Genomic DNA, 18,764 nt, shown 5'->3' on the forward strand with positions numbered 1-18,764 from the left:
CTAATACTCTAAACAGCCTCTGGCTGATGGTTGGACATCGCAGTAAGGCAGATCCGACTTGCCATCAGAAAGATCTTCCTCCCTTCCTCCCTTCCTTTCTTCCTTCCTTCCTCCCTCCCTCCCTCCATTCTTTTCTTCCTTTTTTTAAAAGATGTATTTGAGAGAGAGAGCGCACACGCTCTGGTGGGGCAGAGAGAGAGGGAGAGAATCCCAAGTGGACTCTGTGCTGAACATGGAGCCTGACGTGGGGCTGGATCTCACAACCCTGAGATCACAGCCTGAGCTGAGACCAAGAGTCGGACTCTTAACTGACTGCGCCACCCAGGCACCCCAGAAAAAACTTTCTAATAGTTAGAACTATCCAATATAGAAAAGGGTCATCCCACAAAACAAGGAGTCTTTTATCTCATTAAGTATTTAAAGGCTGCATGACTGTGTCTGTCTTCAATGCTGAGGAAGGATTCTTGCAGTGGAAGGAGGTTAGATTTTCTGGTTTGTGAAGCTCTTTCCAAGCCTAGGATTCTGTGCTTCAAAGTTAGTTAAAAAAAGCTCATCTCTAATTATATTTAGGTGTGATGTAATTACCTCTTAATATTCCAGCACAGTCTATTCACTTCCGTTTCTGTCTAGAAAAACTTGTTAGACTAAAGCTTTTCCACATAGCCTGTGGTAGAATTTCAGGACCTACTACTCTTGTGGCTTTATGTAACAAGGTTGAATCAAAGCCCCTCCAGACTACAAATATTCTTACCAGTCTTGAGAATTTTCCTGGGCCTTTCTCATATTAATGTCATGGAAATAAGAGTCACTGACAAGGAACAGTGGAAGTCTGAGAGCAGCATTGTGTATGTGGGCTGCATACATGGCACTTTTAATGAAAATGGCTATTGTTAAGCTTTCTTTAGTCATTTTGGTTTTATAATAATTTATGGGACAAAACCACAGTGACACTGCTGACCTCCAACAGTGAAATAATGGAAACTCATGTTCCTTTATTTGTTGTTTTGTTTTTTCTTTTGTGTTAAGAGCACGTAACACAAGATCCACTCTCTTGATACAATTTTAAATATACAATAACAGCAGTGTTACTCAAAGACCTTCTGTTGTACCATTAGATCCCCAGAACTTATTCATCCCACATAACTGAAACTTTGTGCCCTCTGACCAACTCCTCCCCCCTGCCCCTCCCCCAGTTTGACTGTTTTAGATCCCACATACAAGTGAGACCATGCAGCATTTGTCTTTCTGTGTCTGGCTTATTTCACTTATTAGTATAAAGTCCTCCCTGTCCATCCATGTTGTTGCAAATGGTAGATTGTCCTTTTTTTTTTTTTTTTTAAGATTTTTTATTTATTTTTTGTCAGAGAGAGAGAGAGAGAGAAGAGCACAAGCAGGGGGAGCTGCCGGCAGAGGGAGAAGCAGGCTCCCCGCTGAGCAAGGAGCCCGATGCGGGACTTGATCCCAGGACACGGGGATCATGACCTGAGCCGAAGGCAGACACTTAACCGACTGAGCCACCCAGGCGTCCCTAGATTGTCCTTTTTTAAGGCTGAGGAAGATTGCATGATATGTTTTCCACATTTTCTTTCCCCATTAGTCCGCTGATGGACATTTAGCTTGTTTCTATCTCTTGACTGTTGTGAATATGCCACAATGTACAGGGGTGTGCAGACATCTCTTCAAGATCCAGATCTCAATGTCTTTGGATCTATATCCAGAAGTGGGATTATTGGATCAAATGGTAGCTCTATTTTTTATCTTTTGAGGAACCTCCATATTGTTTCCAGGGTGGCTGCACCAGTTCGCATTCCCACCAATGGTGCACGAGCTTTCCTGTTCCATATCCTTGCCAGCACTTGTCGTCATTGGTTTTTTGACAAGGGCTATCCTAAGAGGTGTGAAGTGATATCTCATTGTAGCTTTGATTTGCATTTCCCTGAGAAGAAGTGACGTTGAGCACCTTTCACAAACCTATTGGCCATTTGTATGTCTTCTAATCAGGTAGTTTATTATTATTATTATTATTTGCTATTGAGTTGTAGGAGTAGAACCTCACATTCTTAATCTAATCCTCAAATGCTTGAACAAAGTCAAAAAATTCTGGGACGTGGGGAGATTTTGGGGGTAAGGGGTGATGGAAGACTAGGGAGGTGAGGGAGAGGCAGAGAGCCTTGGACACCCGTGTCTCCTGGCTTCCCCTGTCCAGTTGGACGACCTGTGGAGTGTGGGTATGTGGGAGGCAGGCAGACGGAGAGATTCAGCGCGGGGAATTGTGTGCAGTTCCTGTGCACAGTGGTTCTTTCCCGTGTTAGCATGGAAAGCAGGAGTATACTGTCCCACATTACCCTTTAACTAGGAACAGATAATCCAATCAGGGATTACCATATTGCCATATGTGGGGTATTTTAGTAGATCGAACTTGATCATAATGCCACGTAGGTGTACTTTCACTAGACAGTAAAGTCAAATAGCATCGATTTTTGTCAAGAAGATACAGCACACAGCTCAACATCAAATTTGCTCTTCCTAAGTAATTCATAGCACTGTATCAGTTCTAAAATATACAACTAAAATTTTTGCAAATCGCAAAAATCCGAAGGATCCAAAACACATAGATTTGGTTTGATGGGTAAAGTACAAGAAGTAAGAAAGAGAGTGTGTACTTTCCGAGTGCTTACTGACAGTAAGGTGACAGTATTAATGAGCAAAAAAGAAAAAGCCTGTAAACATTATGCACTTGAGAAGGATTTTACCACACCCGCCCACCGCCCTAAAATAACACCTCGTTCTTGATGCAGGAAACAAATGCTTTTTCCTTTAGGTCCTACTTGTGCTTTTAAAATTGTAAAATGGTTTAGTTCAACTTCAGGGACTGTTACCTTTAATACCAGAATATTAATCACAAAAATCCAATACAAGTTACTTATTTAACAAATACCGTGAACTTACATTATGCAAAGTGCCGTGATAAACAAGGCACAGTTCCTGAGAGTGGAGGTGCAGAGGCCCGGTAGGATCTCTGAGGTCAGCCCACGGGACCAGGGGAATGGCTGTTTCAAATTTCCATTCTACTTGGGGTGACGATGGCAGTTGGTTTTCTGGAGCTTGTGGGGCAGGAGGTGGCATGGAAAGCGGCCGTGGAGAGGCTTGTACTGACGCAGGAATAATCTTCATAAGTTATTCACAAAACCCAAACACGATGTTTCACCATTGGTCTTGGGAACATGACGTACAGCTTTGCGACAGTATCTTCGGTAATGGAAGAATAAGCGCAGACAGTTAACAAAATCAGTTACAGTTTTAAAATATAAAACTATTTTCAACGTATGACAACCAAGAACGGCTATATGTTGAGACTAAGCCCTGAAATAATTGACAAGAGTCACCGGTACCCAAATTATCTCGAGCAGAAGGTGTTGAAAACAAATGAGTCACGTAATTCATGCAGCCACCTGCCGTAGACTCTGTTGGGTGAGACTACGAGACTATTAGTTCTGCAAGTTCATTGACAACACCGAGAGTCACTCCCAAAGGGCATTGCGACTGGAGGCGGCAGAGGTCTTGGACCAGAGCTGGGGTGACGGAGCGGCTGATCTGTGAGCCCCTAGAGATGGAAAGCCCACAGTGCGTGTTGCATTGCTAGTCCTTCCCTGCATCAGTCTCCTAGGAACATATTCTAGCAAAGAGCACGAGCAGGTGCGCTCCACAAGAGAAAATCAAATCGGCTAATAAATAATGAACCACAAGCGCCCGCAAAGAAATGCAAATTAGAACCGGCAGGTGACAGAGTTTCTTTGTTTGTTGTTTTGCCTATAAAATCAGCTCAGATGTGAGTTCTTTCAGGTCACAAAGAAAAAGACACGGCCTAATTACTTCAGTTCAGAGTTTTGTGAACTGTGTTTAGCTAGGTGAGGTATGAGTGGTGGTTTCACAAAACTAACAAAAAAAGTGAGTCAGTGATTTTTTTTTTCCTTTCAAGATGTGTTATGTAGGATAAAGAGAGAGTCGGTTTCCATAGTTAGTATTATCTAATAATCTGCCTTCAGGGATGAAATTTACACGAACACTAAAGGGCTACAGCTTGCATTTGTAACTCACATGGTCTCACTTCCTTATAAATGTAAAAACTGTTCTATGGCCAAATAAGTTTGGGAAATGCTGTCTTAGTGATAGGGGCTTATTGCAAGGCTACGAGAAAAAGGAGGTGCCTGGACGTCATCAGAGCAAACACCAGGCACTTGGGGTCTCAGCCACTCACTGTCCTTCCAAATCAGAGCAACTCCGGAGAGTGTTCATACCTTCCTAGGTTATCTCCATCCAGCAAGGAGCTTTTCTATTGGACTTTGTATTGAGCCACCTCCTAGGTCAGTGGTCTTCCCGATGTCCAGGGCCGGTTTCCTTTGGAGTACAGGGGCATAAATCATTGTGAGATACCTGCTCATAATGGAGATTTAGAACTCTCTGGGATAGTTAAACAGGGTACTCTTGACTAATTCTCTCAGTTATCCATGCCAGCGCCTTTGTTCTCCTCTGCATCACCTCCTGGCCAGTTACCCTCCTTGAGGATGGTCCAGAGCTGGGAGGGGACGCTGTCTGGACTCACTTCCTAAGTTGATTCCTTGGCAAGGCTCTGTAGCAGCGTGGAAGGAGACGGGGGAAGGAGGCTTGATTGAGTGCCACATGTCACATGTCCCTGCTTGTCAAGCTCTGATTACACTTAATGACATCCTCTGTTCCTGCATTTCCACTCAGGAAAGGCCGGAGCAAGCTTGCCTTTATTTGCCCTGCCTCTAGCCTTGTCTTGCTCTTGACATTTTTTTTTAACTGTCAGAGTGACTTTCTTTCTTTCTCTCTTTCGCTCTTTCTTTCTCTCTTTCTCTCTCTCCCTTTCTTTCTTTCTTTCTTTCGCTCTTTCTTTCCTTCCTTCCTTCCCTCCTTCCTTCCTTCCTTCCTTCCTCCTTCCCTCCTTCCTTCCTTCCTTCCTTTCTTTCTTTTTTTTCTTTCTTTCGATTTATTTATTTATTTTAGAGAGAGAGAAAGAGCATGAGCAGGAGGGGCAGAGGGAGAGGAAGAGAGAATCCCAAGCAGACCATGTGGAGCCCAATGTAGGGCTCGATTTCAGGACCCTGAGATCAGGACCTGAGCTGAAACCCAGGAGTCGGACGCTTAACCGACTGTACCCCCCAGACGCCCCCAGAGTGATCTTTTTCTACTGCCCTGCTGCTCTGCCAGCCTCTTTTCTGACCATTTCCTGCCTCATACCTCACACCCTACACTGCTCGTGGTTTCCCCAAAGCACCTCATTCCCGTGCCCCTCTGGAGCTCTGTCCCCTGAGGTGTCCACCTGAGCAACTCCTACTCATTTTCCAGGTCCCAGTTAGACATTCTGGGGACATGAGTGGGGACACCTCTGTGGCAATATGAACTTGTATGGTGTTGCTGGTGGGGTGATGTGTATCTCCAGAGGGTCTGGTGCTCAGCACCAGAGGGGGCCAGACTGGAGGCTCTAAATGTCATCTCTCTCAGGCTTTAGGGACACAGGCTTTAAGCTTGCAGTCGAATGATGGATATATTTTTTAAAGATTTCATTTATTTATTTGAGAGAGAGAGAGGGAGAGCACAGAGGGAGAGGGAGAGGGAGAAGCAGACTCCCCACTGAGCAGGGAGCCTGATGTGGGACTTGATCCCAGGACCGCGAGATCATGACCAGAGCCAAAGGCAGACCCTTAACCAACCGAGCCACCCAGGTGCCTGAATGATGGATATATTTTTTCTGGTTGGCCTTTCATTTGCCTCTAATAACAGATTTTCTAAGAATTCAGGTGGAGGCACTTGTCACTCCGGTTCCTCTGACATGACTCCAGAACAAAGAATCAGGGACCCTCAGGTACAACCAGTGATACCAGGGCCAGTGAGTATTATTATTTTTTAAACTTTAGGTTCTTGAGCAACAGCTTCAGCAGATGAAAGCAACTTATCAGCTAAACCAAGAGAAGTTGGAGTACAACTTCCAGGTGCTGAAGAAGAGAGACGAAGAGAGCACAGTGATCAAATCCCAGCAGAAGAGGAAGATCAATCGGTAAGCGAGCATGCAGAACATGAGCCCTTCTGTGCTCAAAATGGGGATGGGGATGAACTCTCCCCTTCTGGAGGAGTGCAAGCTGTTAACAATATAACCAAGTCTTTTTTTTTTTTTTTTAAAGATTTTATTTATTTATCTGAGAGAGAATGGGAGACAGAAAGCATGAGAGGGAGGAGGATCAGAGGGAGAAGCAGACTCCCCGCCGAGCAGGGAGCCCGATGCGGGACTCGATCCCGGGACTCCAGGATCATGACCTGAGCTGAAGGCAGTCGCCCAACCAACTGAGCCACCCAGGCGCCCCTAACCAAGTCTTATTAAAAGAGTTTTTGGGGAAAAGATAATACTTTCAACTGCTCCACCACCTCCCCCATGAAAGAACGTACAGCAAAAGTCCGTCTCCCACTCCCCATTTTGTGTGGCTCCTCTTTCCCACCTCTGTAAGAATTGTTCTTTTCTTTTGTTTCTTCCAGAATTTCTTTAACCACATATAAGCAAACACAGATAAATACTCTCACCACCCCCTCTGTTTTTAGACCAAATGATAGCATTCCATACACACTTTTCTGTGTCTTGAATGTTTCCATATCAGTTCATAAAGAGCTTTCACGTGATTTAATGTCCCTGTGGATGGACATTTAGATTGCTTCTAATCTTTTGCTACTGCAAATGATACCAGTGTAGGTACTCATGCCAGGGTCTCACTCTGCAGATGCGCAGAGCTCTCTGTAGGGTAAGTTCTCCACTTGTTATCACAGAAGCAGTACTGTGCATTTTAGAGAAGCAGGAAGTACCACACGTGAAAGTAAGATAAAAACATAAAAACAGGGGTGCCCGGGTGACTCAGTGAGTTAAGCGTCTGCCTTCGGCTCAGGTCATGATCTCAGGGTCCTGGGATTGAGCCCCGTGTTGGGCTCCCTGCTTGGTGGGGAGTCTGCTTCTCCCTCTCCCTCTGCCTCTCCCCCTGCTTGTGCTTGCTCTCTCATTCTCTCTGTCAAATAAATAAATAAATAAATAAATAAATAAATAAATAAATAAATAAATAAAATCTTAAAAAAAAACCCCACAAAAACACCGTATTCCTACCACCAGAGATTAAGTGTGTAGTGTGTCTCTTTCCAGATCTCTCCTTTCTCTCTCTCCCTCTCTCCATCTATCTGTGACAGCCACAAATCTGTATTGTTTGCGAAGAGTTCTCTGGGAAGCCTTCCTGAAGAAGTGAAATAGTGAAGGGGGGAAGGATGTGAATTGGTAAAAAGGAGTTAGGGCTCCAGGGTAGATGGTGCCAGAGCCAGGAATGAAGGGCAGGGCTGAAGACAAGGAAGTAGGAAGACGAAAGTTCCACGTTTGATGACAGAGCCTGCACTGTGGGAGAGGGGAGGTTGGTAGGACGGGAGGGGGGCAGAGGTATGTGAGACAGACCTTGGGTTTGATCCCAAGGGCAGAAAGATGAGTGGCATCATCCCCACCATCCCTTCCCTGGCTCTACCTACTGACTTCAAGCACGCACAGTTTCCCTTATCCTAAAAAACCTTTCAGCCGACCCTTTTGCTCCTGGGTGAAGCTAACTGTTTCCCTTCTTGCTTGCTTGGCCATTTTCCTCTCGCCACCAGCCCCTCCCCTCATCTCCAACACTCATAATTTAACCTCTGACCCCAGAATTGGACAACCACTTCCCTCTGTAGGTGACCAGTGATGTCCTTCTAGCCAAACAACCACGGCTTTTCCTCAGGTCTCATCCTATTGTTACTGGCACCGAATCTCAGAATTTTTCTCCTTTGGCTTTTAGGCCTCTAAAATATTTGTTCTTCTTTCTCAGTGTATTCCTAATTGGTTTCCTTTGGTGGTTCTGCTTTCTCTTGCCTGATTAGGTATTCTAGAAAGCATCTTACCCCTTTGCTTTATATTTTTATTCCATCCACCCTCTACACCAGTCTCATGGCTTTGAATATGACCTGATATTTAAAAAAAATTTTTTTTTTATTTGAGAGAGAGAACATGAGTGGGGGGAGGTGGGGAAAGGGAGAAGCAGGCTCCCCGCTGAGCAGGGAGCCTGACTCGGAACTCAATCCCAGGACCTTGGGATCATGACCTGAGCCAAAGGCAGATGCTTAACCGACTGAGCCACCCAGGGGCCCCTGAATAATGACCTCTTTCTCGATGACTCCCAGCTACATATCCCTAATCCTGACCTCACCTCCTCACTTTATCTGGGACTGCCAAAAGATATTTCAGCTTGGAGAGTTGCTGTCACTGCCAAGGGACAAGTTTTGAAACCCGACTTGCCTACCCCCCCAGTCTTCCCATCCCCCCCCCCCCCCGCCCCGCCCCGCCACCGTCCCCTCCATCTCTAGCTTCTAGCCAGTCATGAAGGACGGGACGTTTTGTTGAGCCTCCTCTTGCAGCCACCCATCCTGTCTACTTCCTGTCTTGCTACCTTGCCCAGACCTGCAGCATGCACCTGGAGTTGATTTCTGTTTTATTAGCTTCTATGGTTAGATGACACATAGAAACCCCTTTGCTAAGGGACATGGGGAAAAATACTTTGGGATGGCTACTTAATAATTTTTTTTTCTTAATAAAATTTTTTCCGCCTATATGTGGAAAATCTCCTAGAATGTTGTAGTTAAGAAAATGAATTAGAGGGGCGCCTGGGTGGCTCAGTCGTTAAGCGTCTGCCTTCGGCTCAGGTCACGATCCCAGGGTTCTGGGATCGAGCCCCGCATCGGGCTCCCTGCTCGGCGGGAAGCCTGCTTCTCCCTCTCCCACTCCCCCTGCTTGTGTTCCCTCTCTCGCTGTCTCTCTCTGTCAAATAAATAAATAAAATCTTTAAAAAAAAAGAAAATGAATTAGATATTGGTTTTTATCAGAGCCTAAGTGATTTTTGCATTTTATTAAGGCTGAAAACACAAAGGATGGATGTTTGAGTGTTTAGGGACCCTATGCTTATTTCAGAATAATGCTTAAGAGGGAAAATTTTATCTTTAGAATTTTTTTTTAAAGATTTTATTTATTTATTTTAGACAGAGCACAAGTGGGGTGGAGGGGGGACGAGGAGCAGAGGGAGAGGGACAGGCAGGCTCTGCACTGAGCACAGAGTCCGATGCGGGGCTCGATTCCAGGATCCCGAGATCATGACCTGGCCGAAACCAAGAGTTGGACACTTAACCAACTGAGCCACCCAACTGCCCCTATCTTTAGAATTTTTAAACTGAAAATATCTAGGCCTTCAGAGTCTGTCTTCCTGTGTAAATGGGGCACTGACATAAGACACCTCTTCACGGGCTTGAAGTCTGACGTATGTATGGTCCTGGGTCTAAGAGCCGTGCCTGCCATGTATATTTCATGAGGCAAGTTTCCATGCACAGAGAGAGCTCCCAGAGCAGTGGGATGGGGAGCTGTGACATGCCTGGGCTCACAGGACCATTGGCCAGGCTATCACTGTCCCTCACTGTGCTGGAACCTCCGGCCACTCCCCTGGAGGGTAAGTTCCATGCCTCAGCTCTGGGCTCGCCGGCATCCTGTGTAAAGTGCCCCCCACCCCCCAGCACTTCCACACTCCACTGTGATGAGTGTGTCTTTGCCTCTGGCTCGACTGATCGTGCCTTCTGTTCGAACATATCCTTGTATTCATCACTGTAGTCAAACATACCCCTGGCAAGAGACCTTCCATGTTTGGTGAATGAGAGAGTGCATGAATGAACTCTCGGACTCATGAACTGTATCGGCTCTCTGAGGATGGAGGGCTCATATCTCACACACCTGTGGTGTGGAGTTTTAAGTTTTCCGTTTCTATTTCCCTTGTTTTAGACGGGAAATGAACATCCAAATCATGGCAGTGAAATAGTTGAGATGTGCCCTTTAAAGATATGAGGTGGCGCATTGGGGGAGGATTCAGTCACGGTCCTGAGTAGGAGACTGCCCCTCAGTGGGTCAGGGCTTCTGGACCGATGTAAGTGAGTTTAGTCCTGGACGATCCCCTTACCTCCTGTGGCCTTCGTTTCCTCGATCACAATCGGAGCCGCTGGGTTTGGGAATAAATGGGAGGGTTTTCTGCACCTGCACAACTCTGACCCTGGGGGCTGTGGAGTTGTGTGAAGTCGCTGAGGGGAACAGACACCACAGCTTCTGTTCAGCTGCAGATGAACTTCGTCCCCTCTGCCCGGCAGCCTGCATGATACCCTCAACAATCTGAGATCGAAATACGCCAAACAGATCAAGCAGTTTCAGGAGGAGAACCAGTCGCTGACCTCCGACTACAAACGCCTTGTGACGCAATTCAAGGAGCTACAGAAAGCCATGCGGTATTTTAGGGACCTGGGTCCCAAGGCACGTGCCCTAGATAGAGGTGGGCCCAGGCACAAAGAGTCCTTCGTGCTGTCTTCCCCGTCCCTTTACTCGCCTGTCCCCTGCCTTTTCTTGAGACGTGTGGGGACCACCTCCAGTCTGTCATAGGCGAGGGCCGGTGACCCGGGACCGGGATGCACCCCAGCTCCACCTCCTTGCTCGCCCTACTGCTCATGGAGGGGACCCTGGCCAGGCCCTGGGGTCTGCTGGCCATGCTGATCAACTCTCCTTCACAGGCATTTTGCTCTCATTGATGACAAGCAGTTTCGGGAGATTTGGCTAATGAATGAGGAGGAGGCAAAGGATCTGATAAGCAGAGCCTTTGATGTAGACAGGATCATTCATACCCATCATCTGGGGCTCCCCTGGACGGCACCTGATTTCTGGTTCCTGAGGAATGTGGGACCTATATCTCAGCAGCCGCAGAAGTCTGCCACACAGATAGTAGAAGAGGTGCTGATGCAAGCAGGTGACTGGAATGGCATCCTAGAGTCCTAGAGCTGGGGGCCTGTCAGACCATCAGGTCAACCCATTCATTTCAAAGATGAGCAAACTGAAGTCCAGAGAAGGGGGAGGAGGTCTCGTGGCTGGAAGGTCCATAGTTGTGGCTTTTAAATCTCTAATTTAATTGATAGCTTTACCCCCTTCCCTGTTATTATAATCTGATAGTTCGATCTAAAAGCTTGATCAGATTCAGACTTAGTTTAGTTTTGCTGAATACATTGTTGTGTACCTCCACTGGGATAAACTGATGGCAGTTTGTCTCTCTCTTCGGGAGGCGAGCAACCGTTGGTAGTCATTGTCTAAGATCCACTAATTGCCTTAGGGGTTGCAAAATGGCGATATTCTAAATTCTATCATATGTCTTCATTTATTAGCTGGAACACTTCTGAAAAGAGAATTTTGCCTTACAGCTAAATGTTAGCTATATTTATAGCATTTATATATAGCTAAATGTTACCCCGAGACACAGTTCGTATAGGAAAGGCAGGATATATGCTGTTCTTTCTCTATTTACTAGTTTTCAGAATAAATGGGCTGGGTCTCTAGCATCTTCCAAAGGTGACCAGTAACTTTTTTTTTTTTTAAAGATTTTATTTATTTATTAGAGAGAGAATGAGAGACAGAGAGCACGAGAGGGAAGAGGGCAGAGGGAGAAGCAGACCCCCCGCCGAGCAGGGAGCCCGATGTGGGACTCGATCCCGGGACTCCAGGATCATGACCTGAGCTGAAGGCAGTCGCTTAACCAACTGAGCCACCCAGGCGCCCGACCAGTAACGTTTTATAAAATAAATATCATTGGTCACCTGGGTGGTGCAGTTGGTTAAGCATCTGACTTTTGGTTTCAGCTCAGGTGGTGATCTCAGTGTCGTGAGATCGAGCCCCACATGGGGCTCTGTGCTCAGCTTGGAGTCTGCTTGAGCTTCTCTCTCTCCCTCCCCCCTCTGCCCCCCCCAACCCCGCGCACTCTGTCTCTCTGTCAAATATTTAAATAAATAAACAAATAAATAAATATCGTTATGAACACATTAGATTTAAACAAATTTGATGTGTTTCGGTTTACTGCACTTATTACCCTTACCGATACTCACATTGTCCCATCTTTGGCCAGTGGGAGTCTCTTCATGTTGGCTTCTGGGTCCTTTTGACACAACCTCAGTAGTCGTTGATAGCGTCCTGGCTTTCCAGAATGACCAGATTTCCAGTCTAACATTATATGTTTCCTGCTTCAAGTCTGTAACCAGCCATTTCTCAAGGTCGAGGAGACCTGGTCCTTTTAAAGGGAATGGTATTTCAAAACCATAGTCTGGGAGCCGGAGTGCTCATTGTTTGGGATGGGTCAATTTCTAGGCCTTCCTAGTGGATGAGCATAGGGTGTAGAATTACATTTTCAGCATAAAATAAATCATGTGTTCATCCTGACACTTCCTAATCATCAGGATGCCAGAATTTTTACTTAACTTTATCAAAGTGTATCTCCTTTCTCCTACCTTGAAAATCTTGGTGCACAGTCACTCCAAAATAATTACTCATTGCTTTTCCCACAACCACAGAACACTTGCAGAATAAAACATCAACCTACCACTAACAAATGATTACTAAAAATTGTTTAAACCTTTTAAAGTTCTTTTTACTCTTAGGACACATTCCACTAGAGATGTACAGACAGATTGCTGTCTTTTATTCTTTATTTATTTTTACATTTATTTTATTATTTATTTTAAAAAATATTTTGTTTATTTATTTGAGAGAGAGAGCTGGAGGAGGAGCAGAGGGAGAGGGACAAGCAGACCCTGTGCTGAGCGCGGAACTGGACATGGGGCTCAGTCTCACAACCCTGAGATCATGACCTGAGCCGAAACCGAGAGTCAGATGCTCAACTGAGTCACGCAGCCACCACCAACCCCGTCCCCAGATTGGTGTCTTTTATTTTATTTATTTGTAATTTTTTTTAAAGATTTTATTTATTTGAGAGAGAGAGTGACGAGAGAGCACGAACGGGGGGGAAGAGCAGAGAGAGAGGGAGAAACAGGCTTCCCGCTGAGCAGGGAGCCCAAGTGGGGGCTCGATCCCAGGACCCTGAGATCATGACCTAAGCCGAAGGCAGATGTTTAACCAACTGAGCCACCCAGGACCCCAAAATCTTAAAACAATTTTTTGAGGAAGAAAGCAAGCAAGCACATGGGAGGATACTAAAACATTACGGTAAAAGGAGTTAAACTACAAAATAAAGTTTTGTGGGTTTTTTTTAGATTTTATTTATTTATTTGACAGAGAGACACAGCAAGAGAGGAAACACAAGCAGGGGGAGTGGGAGAGGGAGAAGCAGGCTTCCCGCAGAGCAGGGAACCTGATGCAGGGCTTGATCCCAGGACCCTGGGATCACGACCTGAGCTGAAGGCAGACGCTTAACCATCTGAGCCACCCAGGCGCCCTAGACCCACTTCTTAAATGAGAGCATATGCTTTTCTCCATCTTGCTTTTTTCACTTACAAAGCATCTTGGAGGTCAGTCTATAGTAGTAAGAAGACACATTCTTCATGCCGTTTTTATTTGGTATTCCGTTGTGTGGCTGAGCTGTAACTTATTCAGATGGTGTTCTGTTGGTGGCCACTTGGGATATTTCTGGGTTTTTGTTTGTTTGTTGTTGCTCTTACAAACATTGCTGCAGCAAATAGCTCTGTGCGTTTGGGTCTGCATATTTTTCCTGGTGAATTGTTGGGATAGATCCTTAAACGTGGGACTGCTGGATCCAAGGGTAAACGCCTCTGTAGTTTTGCTGGATATTGCTCCGTACGGATGGGACCATTTTGCCTTCCACCAGCAAGATGGTATCTTGTACTTTTCCAAAATATCTTCATTTACATGATCTCATTTTATCTTTTGAACAACTGGTAAAACCTGGTAGGACAATGATTTTTTGTGACTATTTTCAGATGGGGTATATATAGTATAAAACATTTTAAAATTTCTAATTTTAATTAAAATGTTTGGCTCTTGCTAGTAGCTACCTGTTCTTGCTGAGAAGTGAGGCCACCACTTGGACCACGGTTTAGTTGGCTACTTCTGGTCTGCTGCTGGGTTAGAAACCACCTAGCAGACGTTCTAGATTGTTCTCTAAAGTGAGAATAAATAGGTTCATACTCTCCCTTCTGCTTCCTGGTCGTGGCTGGATTTTGAGTATGATGTTGGCAGGGAGATGAAAGTTAGAACAGCGAAGCATTGTAGAATGGCAGAATTCTCCCGCTAGTCTCGTATCCAACCCCCAGCCTCCCTGTTTTTGCCACATACTAGGCTTTCTTCAGCTAAGGAGACTCCATAGGGCCTTAAAGAGGCTTTTTAACAGGTAAATTTTCTCAAGGAAAGCCGTTTGTTGCTCAAAGTCAACCAAGCCAAGCAACGATCTCCCTTTTCTCTCCCACTCTCTCTTCTCTCTGCCCCATCTGCAGAAGAGGAGGGGACCGAGGAGGCCGCCTCGGAAGCAGAGTCTTACCTCGACCTGCCGAAGCAAATTTCCCCGAAAACTACCAGAAAGATCCTGATGCTCCTGTGTGACGAGTCGGTGAGGCCGGCCGCGTGGGGCTGCACTGGAGGGACTCCTGGCCGGTGGCTCCCCGCGCTGGCTTCTCCTGTGCGGCTGTGGCCCAGGCTGGCCCGGCCAGGCAGGAGGGCTCAAGCACTGAGCCGCAGGGCTGGGCTGGTTCACGAGAGGCCCGGCCTCAGAGCTGCCCTCGGCGAGCCAACGGGTCCTCCCTTAGTGGGTCAGCAAGGGGTGGGCCAAGTTGGCCCCCGGCTCCTGCTAATTAAAAAAAAAAAAAAAAAGAGGCTGAGTCTGCAAGAGAAGGGGCGCCAGTCTCCCCTCTGCGAACCCACCTGCCGAGGGGTGTGGCCACAGCTGACGTGGACCCGGGAGCTCAGTCTGTGATTTCTCGGGGTGTGTTAGGCTTTGGATAGCTGTATACTGTATATTAGCAAGACCCACTGGATTTCGTGTAAGGGGTGTTGGAGGTGGCTCAGCTAGGAGTTGAGGTGTTCCAGGCACATGACTGGTGCATGATCCTGCATTTCTGAGATGAGTCAAAGAGGTGTAGCCGGGACTGGCAGCTTCCCATCCCCGTGGACAGTTTTCTGGGGCCAAGAGCTGGCTCTTGTCCCTGAGGGCGGCTCCTGCTGAAAGAGGCAGTAGGCGGGGGCTCCCCCCACCTACCCGCAGGCTTGCTGCCAGTGGCCACCTGTCACGCAGCCCTCCCCCAGGCCTTCCCAGCTCAGAGTGGGTGCCGGGCGCCCAGTGTCCCCACCCGCCCCCCACTTCCTGTGCATTGTGTCGGGATACGGTGTGCCCACCCCCCGCCATGCCTCCCTCCCTCTCCCCCAGCTCGGTGCCTGCCGCCCTGGTCTATGGATATTGGAGGGCTAGTCTCTGAGTGAAGTGATGTTGCGCGGGCGGGAATCTGTGACTGGAGCAGGTCTGGGCGGCTCTGGGGAACTTAGCCGTTTGCCCAGGGGCTTGTGGGTGAGGTGAGCCAGCACCTTCGTCCATGAGTATTGGCTTTGTGTCCGGGAAGGGCTCTCAGGCATCCCAGGAAGGACTTCCTCTGGGGTCCTGCTGCCCAAAGTCTCATCCCTGGAGTCATTGCTGATAGTTACACAGAGGTAGGCTGCAGACCCAGCACTCATTTCTGAAACCTGTCTCTGACTAGAGATGTCATCTTCCTTCCCAGGGTTTCCTCATAGAAAGCAAGCTGCTGAGCCTTCTCCTTCCCCTGGAGAAGAACGAATGCTATCTGCTGAGGTTGGACGCCATTTTCTCAGTGAGTCCCACTGGGCTGAGTTGATGGGGTGGGGGCCTCATTCTATGCCAGCCTCCTCTGTTTTTCCAACATTGCCTTGGCCGTGGGAAGAGATACAGGTCTCCCAGGCTTCCCTGGGCTTGCTGTCACCTCCTTCCCTTTCCTCGTTCTCCATGCCCCAAATTGGCCACCAAGTCTCCCAGCCCTGACCCTTCCTCTACCAGCTTCTCTCTCATGGCCTGGCTCTCAGACTCTAGGTTCTCCTCTGCACCCCTAAACTCGGATGTGTGTCCAGCCTCCTCTAGCATTCTCGTATCCCCCAGGCCTGTACAGAGCTGTTCCTGACTCTGAGCATTCTTTCTGTGCTCGGATGTGATCTCACTGTGCTTCCCTGGTGTTGAGTGGCCTCACTCTGGGCCATGGCGGGTGCTGGGGGTGTTCGGGGGAACAGCCAAACCTCCTGCTCTTAGGAGCTGAGGGTCTGGTAATTCTGGTAGCCGGTGGACTTCTTGCCGTGGTGTTTGAGCAATTCTCCTATTTTCCCCTAGGCCCTTGGAATTGAAAGTGAGGATGACTTATATAAACTGGTGAATTTCTTCCTCAAATCCCGAGTTTATCATTCACCCTCCAGTCAGGTAATGTGAAATGCAATAAAAAAGAGAGCATTTGAAATTCTGGAAGCCCCCAGAGGGCATTGCTGCCTTTCTGTCATACTTCTGGAGAAATAGTGAGGGTTTTCTGTCAGAGATAGCTAACTTAGCGTTTCCCATACTATTACTTTTTCTATTTGCAAGGGAAAGAAGGGCTGGGGATGGGAGGCTGTTCTCACACTAAGGCCCAAAGTGTCTTTTCCTTGGCCCTTCCTCAAAGCCAGGCTTCAGCCCCTAGGAGCCCTGGGCCCACCAAGCTCTGAATATTTTGATCCTCACCACTTTCCTGCAAAGCAGGGCCCATCTGTAATACCCATCTTGATTGTAATGGACTCTTCTGAAGAAGCCATCATGTTAAAAATATTATAAAGTTTTAATTTATTTTATTTTATTTATTTATTTATTTTTAAAAAGATTTTGTTTATTTATTTGACAGAGAGAGAGATAGCTAGAGCAGGAACACAAGCAGGGGGAGTGGGAGAGGGAGAAGCAGGCTTCCCGCAGAGCAGGGAGCCCGACGCGGGGCTCGATCCCAGGACCCCGGGATCACGACCCGAGCCGAAGGCAGACGCTTAACGACTGAGCCACCCAGGCGCCCTAAAGTTTTAATTTAAAAATTAAAAACTTAAATTAAAAAATACGTTTCGTATTGCTGGCTCCAGCGTGAGTATCCTCATATGCTTCCAAAAAGAATTGGCTGGGTGAACAAAACCCGGAAGCTGTAAAGGGGAAAAATAGGATCTATTTGACCACATTAAAAAGACAAAAACCAAAAAAACCCCCAACCGTGTGGGGCAAAAATCGCTATAAGCAAAGTTAAGATACAGACGACATTTGGGGGGGAGTATTTTTAACTCATATCACAGTTAAGGGCCCATTTCCTTAATATACAAAGAACTCATATAAACCAATAAAAAAAAGACCAACAACTCAATGGATAGGACAAGGGATATGAACAAAAATCTCCTACAAGAGGCAATACGAATAACTTTTAAACACATGAAAAGATAACCAGGCTTCTTATGATAAGAGAAGTGCAAATACTGTTCCAAATTCCATCTGCACCTGTCACGTGGGCAAGACTCTGTGAGTTCGATAGCACGTGCTGACGGCCCAGGCGTGGGAACCAGACCCGCTCCTGTCACTGCTGAGAGCCCATTGTCACCGCGTGCAGTGTGGGTGACAACACTGTGTGCCCTGGCCCCTGCAATTCTTCCTGCAGCCATGTCTCAACACGATGAAAGTGTTTATTGTAGCTCATTGGTTTCCACGCCGCTTGAAATGGGAGAAGGTTGAAAATAACCTCTAATTCCATCATGAAAGGATCGATTACCTCATCAGCGGGGCATCGGCACAGTGGGATACTATGCACCAGTAAGAAAAAGACCAAAGCAGTTCTTTACGTATTTTTTACGTGAAAATATCTCTAAGGTTTATTGGTATGTGAAAAACACCAAGTGCCGAACTGTGTCTGCGGTAGAGTTTCATTCGTGTGAGAACGGGAGGGAAAGCGTTGCTTGTATGGACAGAGGATTTCTTTGGAAGGATGCGTAAGACATTGATGACGTTGGTTTCCCTATGGGAGGTGAACTGGACTATGAGACAGGAGTAGGAGGAAGACTTTTTTTAATTAAAAAATTAAAATGTAATTTGTGATTTTTGATTCAAAAAGATATATAGTGTCAGCTTTAGGACTATCAATAAAATGAACACCGATGAGCCCCAATTTAGAAATAGAAGATTATCACTGTTTTGAAGCCCCCTGTGTGCCTCTCCCTGATCCTATCCCCCTTCTCTTCCACCCTTTCACCATTTCTTTGTTCCTGTAAATGTGTCCCTTGGCATCTTTTCTGTAACTTTCTGTAAACTTTTCTCTACTTTTTCTCTATCTGCCTGTCTTCAGACACTCATGCTTGCTGTGTGCCCCCGATCCATAGTCACCCTTACGCCGTTCTCCAGCTCAAGCCCTGGCATCTGTCACCCCCACAGGAGCAAACAAGCCTGTTGTCGGCGCTGGAGCCAGGGGAGCAGCCAGACCTCAAGGGACAGAAAGAGGAAAGCCTCGTGGACGGGGAGCCGGAAGAGAAGGAGGCCCCCCCTTCTCCCAGGCTCATCCATCCCAACGATGTCCTCAAGGTTCTGGAGGCCTTTGTCATGGGTCTAAAGAAGCCCAGGTGTGCTGGAGGGCTCAGGGAAGGTGGAGGCCGAGCAGAGGCTGGGGAGGGGGGAGGAATCCGTGGACGCGAAGGGAGGGAGTGGGTGTAGAAGCGATTTGCGGTTTCTCGTGCATCATTCATTCAGCGGTCAGTCACGGGGTCTGCTGTGCCCTGTGGAGGTCGCACCTTGTGAGCAGGACGGTGGCCAGAGCATAATGAGGTGTCCTGCTGCTCCAGGGAG

At 47.1% G+C, this 18,764-nt stretch overlaps 1 protein-coding gene and 1 long non-coding RNA gene across 4 annotated transcripts in view; one reads left to right on the forward strand and one right to left on the reverse strand.

Moving 5' to 3' along the window:
• DRC1 (dynein regulatory complex subunit 1) overlaps positions 1-18,764 on the forward strand; it is a 42,480-nt gene that overhangs the window by 20,927 nt on the left and 2,789 nt on the right. Inside the window, exons 8-14 of the mRNA XM_044918659.1 lie at positions 5,940-6,079; positions 10,249-10,383; positions 10,663-10,895; positions 14,377-14,489; positions 15,649-15,738; positions 16,266-16,357; positions 18,305-18,541. Of these exons, the coding sequence (XP_044774594.1) occupies positions 5,940-6,079; positions 10,249-10,383; positions 10,663-10,895; positions 14,377-14,489; positions 15,649-15,738; positions 16,266-16,357; positions 18,305-18,541 (1,040 nt within the window). The remainder of the gene's footprint in view (positions 1-5,939; positions 6,080-10,248; positions 10,384-10,662; positions 10,896-14,376; positions 14,490-15,648; positions 15,739-16,265; positions 16,358-18,304; positions 18,542-18,764) is intronic.
• Positions 13,304-14,933, reverse strand: LOC123325995. 3 transcript variants are annotated; one of them, XR_006540814.1, is made up of 3 exons: positions 14,910-14,933; positions 14,421-14,726; positions 13,304-13,828 (listed from the first exon to the last, which is right to left on the reverse strand). It is a non-coding gene; the product is annotated as an uncharacterized LOC123325995 (long non-coding RNA). The 3 variants fall into 3 exon arrangements; XR_006540815.1 differs by lacking the exon at positions 14,910-14,933 and adding an exon at positions 14,801-14,894 and having other exon boundaries at positions 14,421-14,723; XR_006540813.1 differs by lacking the exon at positions 14,910-14,933 and adding an exon at positions 14,801-14,894.

Source organism: Neomonachus schauinslandi, chromosome 10 (genome assembly GCF_002201575.2).
Source record: "Neomonachus schauinslandi chromosome 10, ASM220157v2, whole genome shotgun sequence".
NCBI lineage: Eukaryota > Metazoa > Chordata > Mammalia > Carnivora > Phocidae > Neomonachus > Neomonachus schauinslandi.